The sequence below is a fragment of the Oncorhynchus keta genome, chromosome 21 (assembly GCF_023373465.1).
Source record: "Oncorhynchus keta strain PuntledgeMale-10-30-2019 chromosome 21, Oket_V2, whole genome shotgun sequence".
In the NCBI taxonomy this organism is placed as follows: domain Eukaryota; kingdom Metazoa; phylum Chordata; class Actinopteri; order Salmoniformes; family Salmonidae; genus Oncorhynchus; species Oncorhynchus keta.
Window position 1 is genome coordinate 11,962,717 of NC_068441.1, and position 18,288 is coordinate 11,981,004.

The window sequence follows — 18,288 nt, forward strand, 5'->3', positions numbered from 1 at the left end:
ACCACAGTGAATGCAGACACATGTAAGTGGGTTGATGTCTCTCTAACATAAATGACTGTGCTGTACATTAATAACCACAGTGAACGCAGACACATGTAAGTGGTATCAGGTCTCTCTCACATAAATGACTGTGCTGTACATTAATAACCACAGTGAATGCAGACACATGTAAGTGGGTTGATGTCTCTCTAACATAAATGACTGTGCTGTACATTAATAACCACAGTGAACGCAGACACATGTAAGTGGGTTGATGTCTCTCTAACATAAATGACTGTGCTGTACATTAATAACCACAGTGAACGCAGACACATGTAAGTGGTATGAGGTCTCTCTAACATAAATGACTGTGCTGTACATTAATAACCACAGTGAATGCAGACACATGTAAGTGGGTTGATGTCTCTCTAACATAAATGACTGTGCTGTACATTAATAACCACAGTGAACGCAGACACATGTAAGTGGTATGATGTCTCTCTAACATAAATGACCGTGCTGTACATTAATAACCACAGTGAACGCAGACACATGTAAGTGGGTTGATGTCTCTCTAACATAAATGACCGTGCTGTACATTAATAACCACAGTGAACGCAGACACATGTAAGTGGTATCAGGTCTCTCTCACATAAATGACAGTGCTGTAAATGAATAACCACAGTGAACGCAGACACATGTAAGTGGGTTGATGTCTCTCTAACATAAATGACCGTGCTGTACATGAATAACCACAGTGAACACAGGCACGTGTAAGTGGGTTGATGTCTCTCTAACATAAATGACTGTGCTGTACATTAATAACCACAGTGAACGCAGACACATGTAAGTGGTATGATGTCTCTCTAACATAAATGACCGTGCTGTACATTAATAACCACAGTGAACGCAGACACATGTAAGTGGTATGATGTCTCTCTAACATAAATGACCGTGCTGTACATTAATAACCACAGTGAACGCAGGCACATGTAAGTGGGTTGATGTCTTTCTGATGGCTACAAATAATGACATGGTCCCTGATCACGTAGAGAAGACTGTTATGTGCCGCAGGGTGGAAGCACACACATGCAAGCACACACACATGCAAGCACACACACACACACATATGCAAGCACACACCTACCTGCATGCGCACACACACACCTACCTGCACGCGCACATACACCCCTCACACTTAAGAATTCTCCCATCTAGTACCTCCCCTGCTCATGTCTGAGTTTCGGCCCCAAGGGCTTGATTTAGATGAAATGTCAGTTTTAATGGAAAATGTGATGGAAACAAAACAACAGCTTGGAATATTGCTTGTGTAAGTAGGAAAGGGGAGGCAAGTGCGAGGGTGGTGGCCGTGGTGGGGGTTGTTTCTCTTTTGATTGTACTTGTTAGGAATTCATTGGTTGCCTGTGTGATATTAGGGTTGTAGTGAATGTAGAACCTCGGCAGTGGGTCGTGGCCTGCTCTTTCTAGATGTTCATGCCAAGTGGGAGCTCATTGGTTGCCTGGCAGGCCGGGACATGGAGCAACCTGGAGGTGACAGCAGCAGCTGATTGAGAAGGGAGAGGCTCTCTTTTTTTTCTCTCTCGTTTCTCTCTCTCTCACACACACCAGAAGTATCCCTCACACTGTGAGTCACATTCCCGTTAGAAAGGAATGACCATCTAATCATCAGCATCACATTAGATCTATTCATGTCCATTTTAATGTGTATTCTTATAATGACGTCCATGCAACCCAGCCCTGCTGTGTTTCTACATGTCCTCCATCTCTGGGCTGCTTAATGTGTTGTGCGCCATGGGCTACTCAAGCATGTTGGGGAACACTTGCAGTAACTCCGGTGTTGACACCTCGCCGAGCGCTTACTGTTTGTTTCTGTAGTAATTTCAGCTCCACAGCTACTCCGAGGCAGAATCCCCATTTGGCTCCATGGTAATTAATTGATCCATATTGATCTCTTGTATTCCTCAAGCGGTTGAACGTCGTGGTCTGAAAGCTGAAAGTGGGCTGTTGATTAAATGCAGTCTATCTGCGAATGCAATCGCAAACCAGTTCCTATCGAGGACCAGACTGTGTTCTTTATGCCATACTCATTCAGTTTATTGTGTAAGAGAAGCGGTTGCAATTTCAGGTTTCAGTTACGGGGCGACAAACCCTCCCTCCTCAAAGTCCTGGACAGACTGTCACAAAAGGACAAATAGAAACGGGAGTGATTTACTCTTGGCACTGTTTTTGGACTTGACTGCATTTGAAACTTGATCGGTCTGGCCCAGGCCTAACACAGTGTTGGCATAATCACAAGACAACATATTCATTACTCAGTTAATAATTCATCAGTGAGATCGTGTTGATGAATTGCCTCAGAGTTTGGCACGCCTCCAAAAAGGATCCAATCTTTTTAGGAAAATGTGCACTTTAGATCCCACCGACAATGGTTTCTGTGGGCTAGCGTAACGCTGGGTTAGGTTGTTGAGAAGGAAAAAAATGGAGACATTTTATGGTGGGAAAAAGGTTAGTAGTAGTCGTGGATTTAAAAAAATAATTGTTTAAAAGCAGGGGGAAAGAGATAGTGATAATAGCTTACCTGCTGTCAGTGTGCGTGACTGGGAAGTTTGGACTCCGTGGTCACCATGGAAACAGAATTTGGCAATGTAGTGAGGCGGGGGTCTTTTTGACCTTCCTTCAGACGACAGTGCACACCGATAAAGATGTCATTATGAAAAATAACATCTGGGCCTCACATCAGAGCGTGGGAGTGGTGAAATTGCTCCGGTACAGGGTTTTTGTCATGTGCAGCCCTCTGAGAATTCAAACTGATGTTCTCCAGTCTCATGTGTTTATCTCAATGTTATAAATATCCCTCAGGACCTGTTTAAGAAAGCATAATAAGATAGTGCTGGGACCAAGCCGTGACACTCCAGTGTTTAGTGGCAGGTTTTTGTTTGTAGACTGCTCGCTGCTCGCTTAACCCAGAAGCCACCGACGCCAATGTGTCGGAGAAAACACCGTCCGCCTGGCGACCAAAGTCAGTTTGCAGAGGCCCGGCCCGCCACAAGTAGCTGACAGAGCGCGATGGGACACTCGGGAGGCCCCTCAATATGAATTTCTGAAGAAGAAAAAACATGAGTTTTTATGAGGCAAATCCAGCAGCACCACCTCAAAAATGTAGAATGTTTACCTTGGCTTTGAACCGTCTCTGTTCTCATGCTGATCAAAATTGGATTAGCATTTAGGTATCACTGTATTCCCTGCTACCCAACTACAGTACATCTTAAATATGCTGTGTTTTATATTACCAGTAGTTGTGTGCTGTCTGGTATAATGGTTTAGTAAAATAAATCCTACAGACAAAGAGCCATATATGGGTGGTCCTATAAATAATGGGGCCAATGTGTGACATTGTGATCAAAATGGCAAAATGGTTTGAACGAAAAATACAAAAAGATTTCCATGCAGCTCCATATGTGTATGTAGAGGAATAAAAGTGAATATATGCAAATTGACCCATAACTGCACCTTTTTTTTACCTTTATTTTACTAGGCAAGTCAGTTAAGAACAAATTCTTATTTTCAATGACAGCCTAGGAAAAGTGCCCCTGCCAGAATCTGTCATTCTGCCCCTGCCTGTTCAGGGGCAGAATGACAGATTTGTACCTTGTCAGCTCAGGGATTTGAACTTGCAACCTTTTGATTACTAGTCCAACACTCTAACCTCTAGGCTACCCTGCCACCTACTGTAAGCAACAACATATCCCTAGGACTTAACATCCTTTAAGCAGGGTTCATAGAGACATTGGCAAGTCAAATTCAAGGACTTTCAGGTACTTTTTCAAGCACTTAATTGTCATTTTCTATGACCTCCATGTTATATTTTTTTAAGCATGCAAAAAAGTGTCATGTATCTCACTACCACATTAACATTTTAAGAAATAATGCATTTTCAGGCCTTGCCAATGCGTTGAAATTCATTATTATTATTACATGTAAAATATGTGAGAACAATGTGGACATTGCCTGACGAATAGATTGGATGCATGCGTGCCAACCAAAAACCAGGTTTCTTTTTTAATGTAAGGATGTGTATGGAAAGCCAAGTTGAAAGCAGCATTCGATGTTGTCGTCCTTATAATAAACCACAAGTAGTTTTACAGCAACAGAGTAGTGCAACACCCTTCAATGGAAGTGGTGGGAAACAAACATCACTGATAATTATAATGGAGCCTGATAACTTATAAATTGGCTGCAATATTTACAAGGACATTTTCAAGCACCAAATTGAGGACATTTTCAAGGTAGGAGTTTCAAGGTAGGCCTATACCAGTACTTGAATTTCTGAGCTCCAAATTCAAGTAGGCTACTTCAAGCACCTTGCATTGTTTAAAATTGCAGGTGTTACGTTGAAAGCAAAATGGATTTGTCATGTTATTTCATTACCAGATCATGTTGTGAATAAACCCACTAGGCCTTGTCATTTGTCATTTATATCCAGAATAATGAATAGGAATAGTGTTGGGTGTTGCGCAATAGTTTATCCTATACAATTGTACACAGTCGACTCTGTGTCCAATCCGAGGCACAAAAACATATGGAAACATAAGCTCATTACCTCAATGATTTCTCTGTTAAATCTAACGAGACCCTGCTGTAAATCAAGCAGACAACAACAGATGATCAATTGGCTAGGGATATTAGATCCAAAGAGGATCCAGGCACAACTGTCTTCACCGGTGTAATAAATGAGACACCAAAATATTGTGGACATTCCTCGTTGTTGCATTGAATGCGCTGTCACAACAGCTGTTTGTCACTTGACTGTTGTTCTGAAAATTCATTCCTGGATCAGATGATGGTATGTGAAAATATAACAGCATAGCTAATAAGCTGGACTCCAAATGTGCATATAACAAGTATTATGCATAATTATGCAATAAACCACATTAAAGACAGTATCGATTTAGGTTTTAAGTATCAAGGTAAGGTGACTTTCGGTTAGAAGCATTCAATTTTGCAATCACATACATCATATTTGGATTTGTGTGCGCAATGATGTCTTTTTTGACCCCTTATAAACATAAGGAGTCACGAAATGTTACGTGGGTACACTGCATTTCTGAGATCTCTATACAAAAAACTGTCAGACTGCTAGATCCAGGATTCCAGGTTTTAAATCAACTCGTGATTTTGATTGAATATACTGTAGCTATGACCCCCCATACTGTATGTTATAGTATAGTATGACAGTTTATAGAAGGAACCATATGTGCATTTTGAAAAATAAATTGACTTCACAAATCTTGATAAAAAAGTAAGGAAAAGAAATACGAAATCAAAAAGTAGTATAATTGAAGGACAGAAGGTAACGTCACGATCGTTCAATGTTGACACTTGATGGCGGTATAGTCAAAACGCACATATATGGTTCTTCCTTGCAAGTGTTCAAATGGTAATGTGTGTTCTGGCTGAACAGTTTGTTTGCTGGAGGTGAAGGTGCTGTGTAGTCCTTGGCTTTTTTAATTAAAAGCCAGCCGTATCACTCCCCAACATTGGGAGGTGTGATCATAGCCTGTCATATCAGTTCAGCACAAACATGTTTTTGGCCAGATCTATTTAATGGGCTTGTCAGAACGGATGGAAATTAAACCTGGCATAACTGACAGATAAGTCTGGGTGTTTTTAGATGTGTTGGGCTTTGTTTGCCTTGATTATTTGGTCCTGCACTCGCTGTTGATACACATCGGCGTTTCCTCCGACACATTGGTGCGGCTGGCTTCCGGGTTAAGTGGGCATTGTGTCAAGAAGCAGTACAGCTTGGTTGGGTTGTGTTTTGGAGGACGCAAGGCTCTCGACCTTCACCTCTCCCATGTCTGTATAGGAGTTGCAGCGATGACACGACTGTAACTACCAATTGGATACCACGAAATCGGGGAGAAAAAGGTGTAATTAAAAAAAAAATGTTTCTTGACACACACATTCAAATCAAATGTTATTTGTCACATGCGCCGAATTCAACAGGTGTATAACTTACTGTCAAATTATTACTTACAAGCCCTTACCCAACAATGCAGTTTTAAAAAAATACCCCCCAAAAAGTAAGAGATAAGAAAAACAAATAATTGAAGAGCTGCTGTAAATAACAATAGTGGGGCTATATACAGGGGGTACCAGTGTCGAGGTAATTGAGGTAATTATGTACAGTTGAAGTCGTAAGTTTACATACACCTTAGCCAAATACATTTAAACTCAGTGATGTTGATGATGCGGCCACCCCTGTGCTTCACGGTTGGGATTGTGTTCTTCGGCTTGTACTACAAACATAACAATGGTCATTATGGCCAAACAGTTTTATTTTTGTTTCAACAGACCAGAGGACATTTCTCCAAAAAGTTCCATCTTCGTCCCCATCTGCAGTTACAAACAGTAGTCTTGCTTTTTTTATGACGGTTTTGGAGCAGTGGCTTCTTCCTTGCTGCGCGGCCTTTCAGGTTATGTCAATATAGGACTCGTTTTACTGTGGATATAGATACTTTTGTACCTGTTTCCTCCAGCATCTTCACAATGTCCTGTGCTGTTGTTCTGGGATTGATTTGCACTTTTCGCAACCAAAGTACGTTCATCTCTAGGAGACAGAATGCATCTCCTTCATGAGCGGTATGAGGGCTGCGTGTCCCATGGTGTTTATACTTGCGTACTATTGTTTGTACAGATGAAAATGGTACCTTCAAGTCGTGCAAATGCAAATAGTCTGGGTAGCCATTTGATTGTTCAGGAGTCTTTATGGCTTGGGGGTAGAAGTTGTTTAGAAGCCTCTTGGACCTAGACTTGGCGCTCCGGTACCACTTGCCGAGCGGTAGCAGAGAGAACTATCTATGAATAGGGTAGCTGGAGTCCTGGATAGAGGTCCTGGATGGCAGGAAGGATGGACTGGGCCTTACACACTACCCTCTGTAGTGCGGTCGGAGGCCGAGCAGTTGCCATACCAGGCAGGGATGCAACCCGTCAGGATGCTCTCGATGGTGCAGCTTTAGAACCTATTGAGGATCTGAGGACCCATGCCAAATCTTTTCAGTCTCCTGAGGGGGAATAGGTTTTGTCGTACCCTCCTCACAACTGTCTTGGTGTGCTTAGACCATGTTAGTTTGTTCGTGATGTGGACACCAAGGAACTTGAAGCTCCCAACCCGTTCCACGACAGCCCCATCGATGAGAATGTTCTTTTGAGAAAAAAAATGTTTTTCATCAAATCACTGTCAAACTAGCTTGAAGGAAAGCTTATTAAACCAATCCACCATAATTTCAACTCTATAAACATCACAATGAAAAATAACCGAGAGCCACATTTATACATTGTGTGACGTCCTGAATGAGAGACGTGTGTTTCCCAGGCTCCATCAGGGGAGTTGGATGGTAATTATACAGGGTTTCATTGAGATTTTACTAGTAGTAGAAAAACTACTGTATTGTCATAATTGAGTAAATGTAAAGATACCTTAATAGAAAATGACTCTGGTAAAAGTGAAAGTCTCACAGTAATATTTTACTTGAGTGAAAGTCTAAAAGTATTTGGTTTTAAGTATTCATAAATGTATTTGCTAAAATATACTTGGGTATCAAAGTATGTATAATAAAAAAATCCTTATACTAATCAAACCAGACGGCGCCATTTTCTATTGTATGGATAGCCAGGGGCACACTCGAACACTTAGACATCATTTACAAACCAAGCATTTGTGTTTAGTGAGTCCGCCAGATCTGAGGCAGAAAGGATGAGCAGGGATGTTCTCTTGATAAGTGTGTGAACTGGACAATATTGCCTGTCCTGCTAAGCATTCAAAATGTATCGAGTACTTTTGGATGTCAGGGAAAATGTATGGAGTAAAAAGTACATTATTGTCTTTCGGAATGTAATGGAGCAAAAGTTGTCAAATATAAATAGTTAAGTAAATTACATACCCCCCCCAAAAAAAGTATGTTTTACTTAAGTACTTTATACCACTGGATTTCACATCCCTTCTCTTTTTTCTAATCATTTAAATGTATTTGGATCACAGAGGGAGGTTTTATGGAAACCTCTTTGCAGGGGTTATCCAGACAGACCTCAATATATCATGTGCAGCATCACCATCTGCTCTCAGGCTTTACTAGATGTGGGAATTGTACCGTTGTTTTGTTTTCCTTGTTTGAGTCAATTGTCATCTCATTAACATGTAAATATAGAGCTGATGAAACATGGCAGAGCAAGAGGGAGAGAAGCATCATACAATATGGGGAGGGGGGCACTGTAGTGAAGGAGAAAGTGGGAGATGAGGGGGAGAGATAGCCAAAGTGTTTTCCCAGAACAGTGACACTTACTTCACAGCCACAAGTGCTCTCCCCTTTCAGCAAGGTGATGTCCTTGGACTGCCCCTCTCCTAGCTGGCCGCCACCCTCTCAACACACAATCCATGCCACTCCTCTATTCTCCTCTTCAGTGTGCACGTTTACATTTATTTTCATGAGGCAGAACTGAATTCCGCTACATGGGCCTGCTGCAAAGTCAAATTTTCTATACCGTAAAAATCCATGAAAAAAAGTGCTTTTCAGTCATAGGTTAGGTTTAGGCCTTTGGGTTAGCAGTGTGGTTAAGGTTAGGGTTAAGGTTAGGATTTTATGACTTTGTGGCTGAGCTGCCTCCAGGGCAAGATTCATGACAATAAATGCCAACCAGCCTGGAATACACTTCTCATCTCCCCCGTTCTCTTCAGATCTCATTGTTGTCCCTTCATTTTAGGGACAGTCACAGACCATCCCAAACATAAACCTCCATTGGAGTGTGGTGTAGCAGCTGTCTTCATAAGAGCACTTCTAAGTGTTGTTTCTCATGTCATGACGTTGACGGTTTGAGAGCCCTCTCTGACCTTTGCAAGGTCTTTCCACTGTGTTGAGTTCATCACTTCCCGTGTCATCCATTTATTGTTCCCTAATCTCCCCCATTGCCTTGGTTGCTTCCCATTTCCCTTTAATAACTGTTACCAGAGATGGTCTCTGTGAGTGTGACTGAAAAAAAATCAATGGAGGGTCTGGAACGGGAATGAGATCCTGCCTCTGTACTTTGAGTGATAACAATCCTCCCAGGCCCAGCCTCCTTTTGCTGTATCATCTGGCCTCTCATTGGTCCACGCGAAGGGAGGCCCACAGCACAGCCCTCTTCATTAGAACAGTCTGTGTGAGAACAGACTCTATAGGGAGACAGTCTAGAGCCTGTCTCAACGAGGGCTCCAGATCAGAGAGATGTAGAAGGTGTCAGGAAGGAATCACAACTAATTATTTGCTCAATTTAAAGGCCTAGTTTGAAATATGTTGAATATGTTGTTCAATGTTTTCGTGGAGATATGGATATGCCGTGTTCACTCACATGGACATCTGCACCTCGTCAGTCAGTGGTGGATGGTTCTCTTAGCCAACATCAAAGTATTGCCACGAGGAAATGTAAACATGATCTCTACGTGCATTGGGTTATTTTCAGTAGAGATGGGCTACTCTGTAGATGTATGTATCACTGAGTCACAGACAAGCACACTTTCAGTTAAACATACTGACTGCAACTTCTATCTACGTGACTAAATCCCATCGGTTAACAGTGTTGGGGAGTAGTGAACTACATTTAAACTACATCTAGTAGTTAAACTAGCAATTAAACTACATTTTGGAGTAGATTGGTGGTAGTTGAACTAAATTCAAATCTAGGTAGTGTTTTCAGTAGTTCATAGCTTTTTTTTGCCATGTAGCGGTATAGCTAACTACTGGAACTTCACACTACTTTTATAATATGAGTGACGTAGGCAATAATTGTGTTTTTCTTTTTCGGCATCAGACCTGCCTAATTCTCACTTGAAACGTTGTTTTTGTGTTTAGTAGACTAAATGACACATTCTGTTGACATACCATCGTTCCTGTACCCAAGAAAGCTAAGGTAACTGAGCAAAATGACTATCGCCCCGTAGCATTTACTTCCGTCATCATGAAGTGCTTTGAGAGACTAGTCAAGGACCATATCACCTCCACCCTACCTGACACCCTAGACCCACTCCAATTTGCTTACCGCCCCAATAGGTCCACAGGCGACACTATCGCACTACACACTGCACACTGCCCTAACCCATCTGGACAAGAGGAATACCTATGTGAGAATACTGTTCATCGATTACAGTTCAGAATTTAACACCATAGTACCCTCCAAACTCGTAATTAAGCTCGAGACCCTGGGTCTAGACCCCACCCTGTGCAGCTGGGTCCTGGACTTCCTGACGGGCCGCCCCCCAGGTGGTGAGGGTAGGCAACAACATCTCCATCCCGCTGATCCTCAACACTGGGGCCTCACAAGGGTGTGTTCTCAGCTCTCTCCTGTACTCCCTGTTCACCCATGACTGCGTGGCCATGCACGCCTCCAACTCAATCATCAAGTTTGCAGACGACACGGACAAACACCTCAGGAGGCTGAAGAAATTTGGCTTGTCACAAAAAACATTCACACACTTTTACAAATGCACAATCGAGAGCATCCTGTCGGGCTGTATCACCGCCTGGGACGGCAATTGCTCCGCCCACAACCGTAAGGCTCTCCAGAGGGTAGTGAGGTCTGCACAACGCATCACCGGGGGCAAACTACCTGCCCTCCAGGACACCTACACCACCCGATGTCACAGGAAGGCCAAAAAGATCTTCAAGGACAACAACCACCCGAGCCAATGCCTGTTCACCCCGCTACCATCCAGAAGGCAAGGTCAGTACGGGTGCATCAAAGCTGGGACCGAGAGACTGAGAAACAGCTTCTATCTCAAGGCCATCAGACTGTTAAACAGCCATCACTAACATAGAGCGGCTGCTGACAACATACTGACTCAAATCTCGAGCCACTTTAATAATTAAAAATTGGATGTAATGTATGTATCACTAGCCACTTTAATCAATGCCACTTTATATAATGTTTACATACCCGACATTACTCATCTGATATGTGTATATACTGTACTCTTATACCACCATCTACTGCATCCTGCCTTTGCCGTTCGGCCATCACTCATCCATATATTTCTATGTACATACTCTTATTCATTCCTTTACACTTGTGCGGGTATAAGGTAGTTGTTGTGAAATTCTTAGATTACTTGTTAGATATTACTGCATGGTTGGAACTAGAAGCACTTGCATTTCGCTATACTCGCATTAACATCTGCTAAGCATGTGTATGTGACATAAAACATTTGATTTGATTTATGACCCAAATGTGATCTGTTCTTGCAATCTGTAGTCTACGACGTTTCAGATATGCATATGATCATTTTTCATGAGGGAGGTTAGATGTAGTGAACTACTCTTTCAAAGTAACTATTTTCATTACGGGTAGCTTTAGTTTAGCTTAACTTCTTCCAGTGGGAAGAAGCTTGGTCAACAATATTTTCAGAGTAGCCTCCCCGACACCTTCAGTTAACTGGTACAGAGCATCTTTGAGACACACAAAGCAGCGTGGCAGGTTACCAACCCCAGCGGAGGGGAGAGCTCCATGTCACGATCAGGAATGGACACCTGGGGGATTGATGACAGCCCTTCGCTCCTCTATTAGACACATGGTGGATGAATATTACTGCTCTGCTGCTGAGATAAGTCCCCGGTGGATTGACACAGCACTCGTTTGCTGGTTTTGCATGGAGCTCATGGGGTGTAGAAGAGCACTCCTGTCTAGACCTGGAGTAGACGGCAGCTGGGTGTGCACTGCGTTCTGAGTTTGTCTCTGTTGTCACTGTGATCTTTGTGGGGAAAGCTGCACTTGGTGGGCTGAAAAAGGGATAGGGACTAGGATCTGCTGACACGGTGCAGCATGACTGCCAGCCTGAAACAAAACACCTCTAGCAGAGATGCACTTTTCTCCTTTCCTACATGTTTCTAGTTTCCATTGCTTTTCCCCCTATATTTCTCTCTCTCTCTCTCTCTCTCTCTCTCTCTCTCTCTCTCTCTCTCTCTCTCTCTCTCTCTCTCTCTCTCTCTCTCTCTCTCTCTCTCTCTCTCTCTCATGACCGTCCAAAAAGACACATTCTGACCCATCTTTAAAATAGCTGGCAGAAGAAAGTCACATAAAATAAGAAAATATTACTATGCCCGCACGGAAGTGCACACACATATTCATTCTGAGTGATTGATCAGGTTTTCCTGGCCTTGTTCATCTGCAGAGGAAGTGTGAAGCAGGAGAGACTGTGGAGTACACTCTCAGATAGAGGATGCAATGTGTGTTCTCCCTCACTGTCTACACACATATCTGCCTCCCTCCCTCCCATCCCTGCCTGTTCTTCTGTTTCTCTCATTATGTCCTTCCATGGATGTGGTGTGACCAGGGGACCTTTCTCCTCCGTCCATTTCACCCCTTACTCCCGCCACTCTCCAGCAGCCATAATGACAAACATTTATTTAATACGAGCTGGTGGGAAAATTAGATTTAGGGTGTGGACAGTGAGAGAGGAAAATGGAGAGAGAGAGAGCGAGGGGAAAATGGAGAGCGAGAGAAAGATGGTGAGAGGAAGAAAGAAGTGAGAGTGAGGGAGAGCGAGAGGAAAATGGAGAGAGCGAAAAAAAGAAGTGCAAATGGAGAGAGAGAGAGCGAGAGACGGCGACACACAGAGAGAGTATCTCCGTGAGCCCTGAGGCTGTGTAGTAGAATCATAGAGACGCGGGGTGAGTCATCATTCCTGTCATCTTCATCACCACAGCTAATGACATCCAGTCTGAATGAGAGGATGAGGATGATTCGGACGATGATATGAACAAGATCGTCTAGTAGGCTAACGGTTTGAATGATATACTGCTCAGTACAGTGGCTCTGCTAAAGGAGAGAGTGTCAACCAACCAGAGCAACATGCCTCAGAATGAACATGCTTCTGTTGTGGGTGAAGCATTGACTCAGCAAATGCCCTTCCACTAGCCCTCCAGTCCTTGTTCTTTGATGTCATCCTCCGTCTGTAGAGTGAGCAGCGATGGGAGACATTTGCCTAGACATATGCTCTCTTTACCTCTCTCTGCTCTCCCCCGCTCTGCCTTAAGTGATCTGGGGTGTTTATGGAGGAACACTTGGCTGCCTGAAACCGGAGTGGAGGCAGGGAGCGTGCGTCTCCACCCCCCTCCCTGAGCTCCACTTTGGGCTTTCTGCATTTTAACAAAACATCTGACTCTGTCAGAACCAGTTAATCACAGCTGGGTCTTTAATACACTCTGGTCTCTCACTGTGCATTGGAGTGAGTGTGGTCTGGTGTCTGGGAGAAGGCATCGGATACGTCATAGCTATTACTTCAGAGTTGTCTAGAGACTCTGGACATGTGTCTATGTGCATTGCATACGTGGTAATAAATATGCACACATATGCTTCGTCATCAATGGACAAATGTACGCACATGCATGACCTCATGTCATAATGGATATTGTCAGATATGTATCACAGCTATTCCAGTGAGTCCTGTCCCTGCCGTCGACTGGAGAAGAGGCTTAGAAATGCAATTCATTCAATCCATTGGTGTTGAACCAGTGATCTAGCAGACCTGTCATTGGGTCTCTCTCTCTGAGCCTGAAATTCTCTGGTTTCCTGTCTAAGAGGAAGCCCAGCTGGGGAAATCACTGAATCAGCTGCTGATTGGCACACTGATGGAGACCATTTGGAAGCCAACGTTGCTGGAGGAAATTAAATTACACAATTTGTTGGCTTCTTTTTTTTTCTCTCCACAACAGCTTAAGGGATGAATAAGATGGAGAGACGATGCCGTGTGTGTGTGTCTGTGTGTGTGTTAGGGCTGCACAATCGAATTCACATCGAAATCGCAATATTGGCATGCGATAGGCCGATCCATATCTCAAGAGATCCATATCGCATGCAGTATTTTGAAATGTCACTCAGTCGCTTGTAAAGTCCGTTTTGATAGTTTATTCTGTTTATCGTTTATCTCCCTCTCTCGACTTTAGAGTTGCAAAAGGAGGGTATGTTACTGTTACATTTTTATGTTTACCAGTAAACTAGCAGAACTTTTAACTTTTCATTTTTTTTTAATCACATGACATCTAGTGGCCTATTTGGCCATTACATGGCTGTAATTATCGCTGGCCCTCTGATAAATAAAAAGCTGTACAAATTTTCCTAAATATAAACCATGAACTTAGTGAAATCCTGAATTCCGTTGGTGTTTAGTATGAGGGTTTCAGCATGAAATATCCTTTATATATTTTTTACACACATTCATTCATCCAGTACAGTCTATGATGCTGCGGCAGCATGGGGGTCTTGGTAGGACATTGTAGAAGAGCTGCTGCATGGACGGGATTATTCGGGAGGTCTGCTTATCGCTGTGGCCCACTGGAGAGCCCTATTATCTTTGCTGTGCACAGAGCACAGGCAAGGGTCCACCACTGTGCTCACAACAACCTCCATATTCTGGTGATGTACAGCATAGGAGATAGAGAGAGAGAGAGACAGAAGGATGGAGAGAGAGAGATCAGGGATGGGAAGAGTAAAACTGAGAGAGAACACGTGAGAAAGATGGGAAGAGAAAGACAAAGGCACAGAGAGGGATGGAGGGAGAAAGAGAGAGAGAGAGAGAGGGGGATGGAGGGAGAGAGAGAGATAATCAATGACATTTGACAAGACCATCCCTCTCCAGCGTCAGCAGCCTAGGAGAGCCGTGTTTATTCCCCAGTAACAATGGATTCTGTTTCAGAGATCACTCAGTACATAACCCATCATCAGAGAGGTTTAGAACTGCTAGATTACATGTCGCGTGCTGACTGAGTACATACTGTAAGCAGATACATATCTCCACATCAACCAACCAGACATCAACACATTGCGACATGTTGTATCCTATGTACTGGAAATGGTGTTCACTGTACTTGAGAGCCCTGATTCTCTCCTCTAGGGCCTTATTACCATATTAGAAGACATGTAAATGTTTCCCCTCATTGTGCTTCTATTCAGCCACTTTAGTACACCAATCAACACACAGCGCAAAACAATAAGGCTTTTATTTTCCGTATGAATCAGACAACTCATTAGGCAGTAATGAACTAACTCCTTTGTTGCTCTTCTTGTTTGGGGGGTTGGGAGCGTGGGGAGTGAACATGCATGCACGCACACACACACACATTCCCACACACACACGCACACATACGCGCACACACGCACACACACACACACATTCACACGCACACACACACACGCACACACACGCACACACACACACTCCCACACACACACCACCCGGCTATCCTGTAGTCCCACTCCAATTATGGCAGCATCTCACCCGGGAAAGGAGCCCACTTACCCAGCATTCACTTGATGAATAATTGATTGTTTATGCGAGTGTTTTGTTTGTAAATACACTTTTGGTGTCTGATTAATTGTTTTCTAGACATATTAATTTGCTAAATTTGATTTGATTTTTTAATTCATAATTTATTAGCTGAACACTCTCTGGCAATTAGGCAACACTAGGGTTTTGAAGGGTTTCTGTCAAACCCAGATTTGTTACGCATGAGGAAACACACACACACAGACACAGACACGCACGCACGCACGCACACACACGCACGCACGCACGCACGCACGCACGCACGCACGCACACACACACACACACACACACACACACACACACACACACACACACACACACACACACACACACACACACACACACACACACACACACACACACACACACACACTGACACAGGGCACCAGGTGGTAGCTCCCATGTGCTAACCCATTCGTCCTAGTGGGTTAGGGTTAGGGGTATATGGTGTGGAGAAGCTTCCAGACAACCTGTTAGCTTCAGTGTCAGTGAGATGTCAGTCAAGCTTTCAAGTAATATACTGTTGTACATCAGGGTAGTAGAGTTGTAGAGGTCCTCTCTCTTTAGTGAGAACTGAACTGACTTTTTCTTTCACTCAAGACACGCTGCTCTGCATCCTCACAGTTCACACCTGATATTAATCCCAGGCATATTCACTCTGCCCAAGTCTTCGGGTGGCCATCAACCTCTCCGACCAACCATGCACAGACAGGAAATCACACAGCAAATGCACATGCAATCCTTTCAGAGAGGCACAAAGGTGTGTTTCTATAATTGAGGAGGAAATGAACAACTGTGACATTTTCCCATAGAGATGTAATGAGAGGAAGTGTGCCTGATTCCTTCATTACATACAGGACAGGCAGCCCTGGACTCAACCTGGGAGACTGAGAGCAGGACAGTCAGCATTAGTGTTGTCGTGGGGAGGGCTACAAGGCCCACAGAGGAGAGAGAGTGGCGCTAGGCTGCTGCACGTGTGCCAAATGTGAGTCTGCCTGCCAATTTGTTGGGATACTGGCAAGTGCAGCGCAGGCTGAATCCTTGACATAGGGAGATGAATTATTGAAACATTGCTCGCTGTTGTGTAGGGGGCGGATCGAGAGATTCCTTTACTTGAACTCGAGGCATTCCAAGACGCTTAAAATATTGACGGGTTTGTACTGTTTGGATGTTGTTGCTTATTGGGTTCTACAAAAAACACAATGGAGCAATATGTTCTACAGGTTTAGAATGGAATTTACCAGACCGTATTGAAGAAGTGAATAGTAATTCTCATGCTTCATTAGCTAACCGTGTTAATGCATTTACTTATTTGACGCTTACTCTGCGCAATGCATAAGTCAGTAGATGGTCTGCAAATAATTTCCCCAAGTATTTAGAAACAACCTGACAAACGAAGTGAGAGAAAGTACAGTATATTATGGGCCATGTTTTCCCCTCAGCCAAGAGAGTGACTTTTTGGGGGGCCCTCCGAGAGTGCCTGGCAACCTTCACTCTCTCTGAGGCTCGTTCAGATTCTGCACACATGCCGGACTCAGTTACCAGTGTGCTCCATTGTGCTACAAAGTGGTTTGCTGTGATAGAACAACAATTTGAGGGTCATGTTGGTGAGCAGGGGGTGACTTGGCAGGGGGTGTTGTTGTTGTCAGCGTTCGACTTCCTGTGACGCCCGGCGCCGAAATGAGAGCAATGAATGTTAAACGGAGCCATTTGAAATGGTCTCTCATCAAATCTGTGTGCAGCGTCTCCGTTCGATGGCCTTGGAGGGGTAGGTGGCACCGAGAGCAACTGTCTCTTGCAACACAAACGCCTTGCTGCGTCGCTCCTTATCCAGCTGTGATGCTTATATCTCAATGAAGATGTACATAAGCGTTGTGCAGAGTTCATTCCGTTTGAGCAGTATTGCATTATAGACATCACAACAACTGGGGTGTGTCCCAGTTAAAGTATCTAAGTGCTCGAGGCAAAACGTACGGAAAGGGGAGAGCAGCAAACTGGTCCAGTTGAATTGCAGTGTGTGCAGTACACAACAGACTATAATCAATGCACAATTGCTCTCTGTATTTGAAGTGATGTAGAATATTTGAACAATAAGGTCATGTTCTTCTGCTGCTTTTCTTCGGAGGGGATGAAAGCATGTGAACACCTTTTTCTTTACTCGTGGTAGAGGTGGAGGTCTGCTCAGCAACTTACTAAGTAGAATGTGTGTTTGTTTTTATTGTGTGTGATCACGTTTCCTCAGTTATTTCTATTTTCCTTAATCACTCTCTATTGTTAAATGACAAAAGTCTTGTATGGCAGCTTGAGAGCTTGCATGTTGTTCTAATCGTTGTATTCTCCCTCCCTCCCGCTCTCTTTCCTCTATCTCTCTCCCTCTCCCTCTCTTCTCGCTCCCTCCCTCCCTCTCTCCCTGACAGACACCACCCTGTCGAGTGAACGTGGTAAGTACTGCAGAGGCACGTTTCCCTGATTTTAGAGACGGCTTATTTGACTGAGCCAGATTGGCGATGTTTGTGTGGATGAGTGTGTGGAGAGACATCTCAGATGTTTGTCTCAGGGGGAGTTTGATGCCATGAGCACAGAACGTTGTTTGCGTCAGCCACGAAGCTATTTTCCTCTTCACCACATTTCATATCACAGCAATGTTGGAAAGGGAAAAACATCTACCCAATGTAATTACCAAAACAGCATCACTGGACCCATGTGGCCAGTCAGAGTTTGAATTTGGCATATATTGTATATATTCACTCTGTCCTATTTAGCCAATTGGCCCTCTGTGTCTCTAATGATATCATATTTATAGTAGCCTGCTGTATCTCCTGCCCACTGTCTATTTGTCTTCATACAGCTGACTATAATGGTCTTCAGTTCATCTCCACATGGCCCATAGAAGGAGCAGATGAACCACGTCTCCTCCAGAGCCCATCTCTCGATTTTC

At 43.7% G+C, this 18,288-nt stretch overlaps 1 protein-coding gene across 2 annotated transcripts in view; it reads left to right on the forward strand.

The window, feature by feature from the left end:
- The window catches only part of LOC118399846 (cadherin-4-like), a 244,939-nt gene that overhangs the window by 99,484 nt on the left and 127,167 nt on the right, over window positions 1-18,288 (forward strand). The window contains exon 3 of one of the 2 annotated variants that reach the window (XM_052473341.1): window positions 17,768-17,791. The exons of the other annotated variant lie outside the window; for it this stretch is intronic. Within the exon in view, the coding sequence (XP_052329301.1) occupies window positions 17,768-17,791 (24 nt within the window). The remainder of the gene's footprint in view (window positions 1-17,767; window positions 17,792-18,288) is intronic. 2 annotated transcript variants of the gene reach the window in all.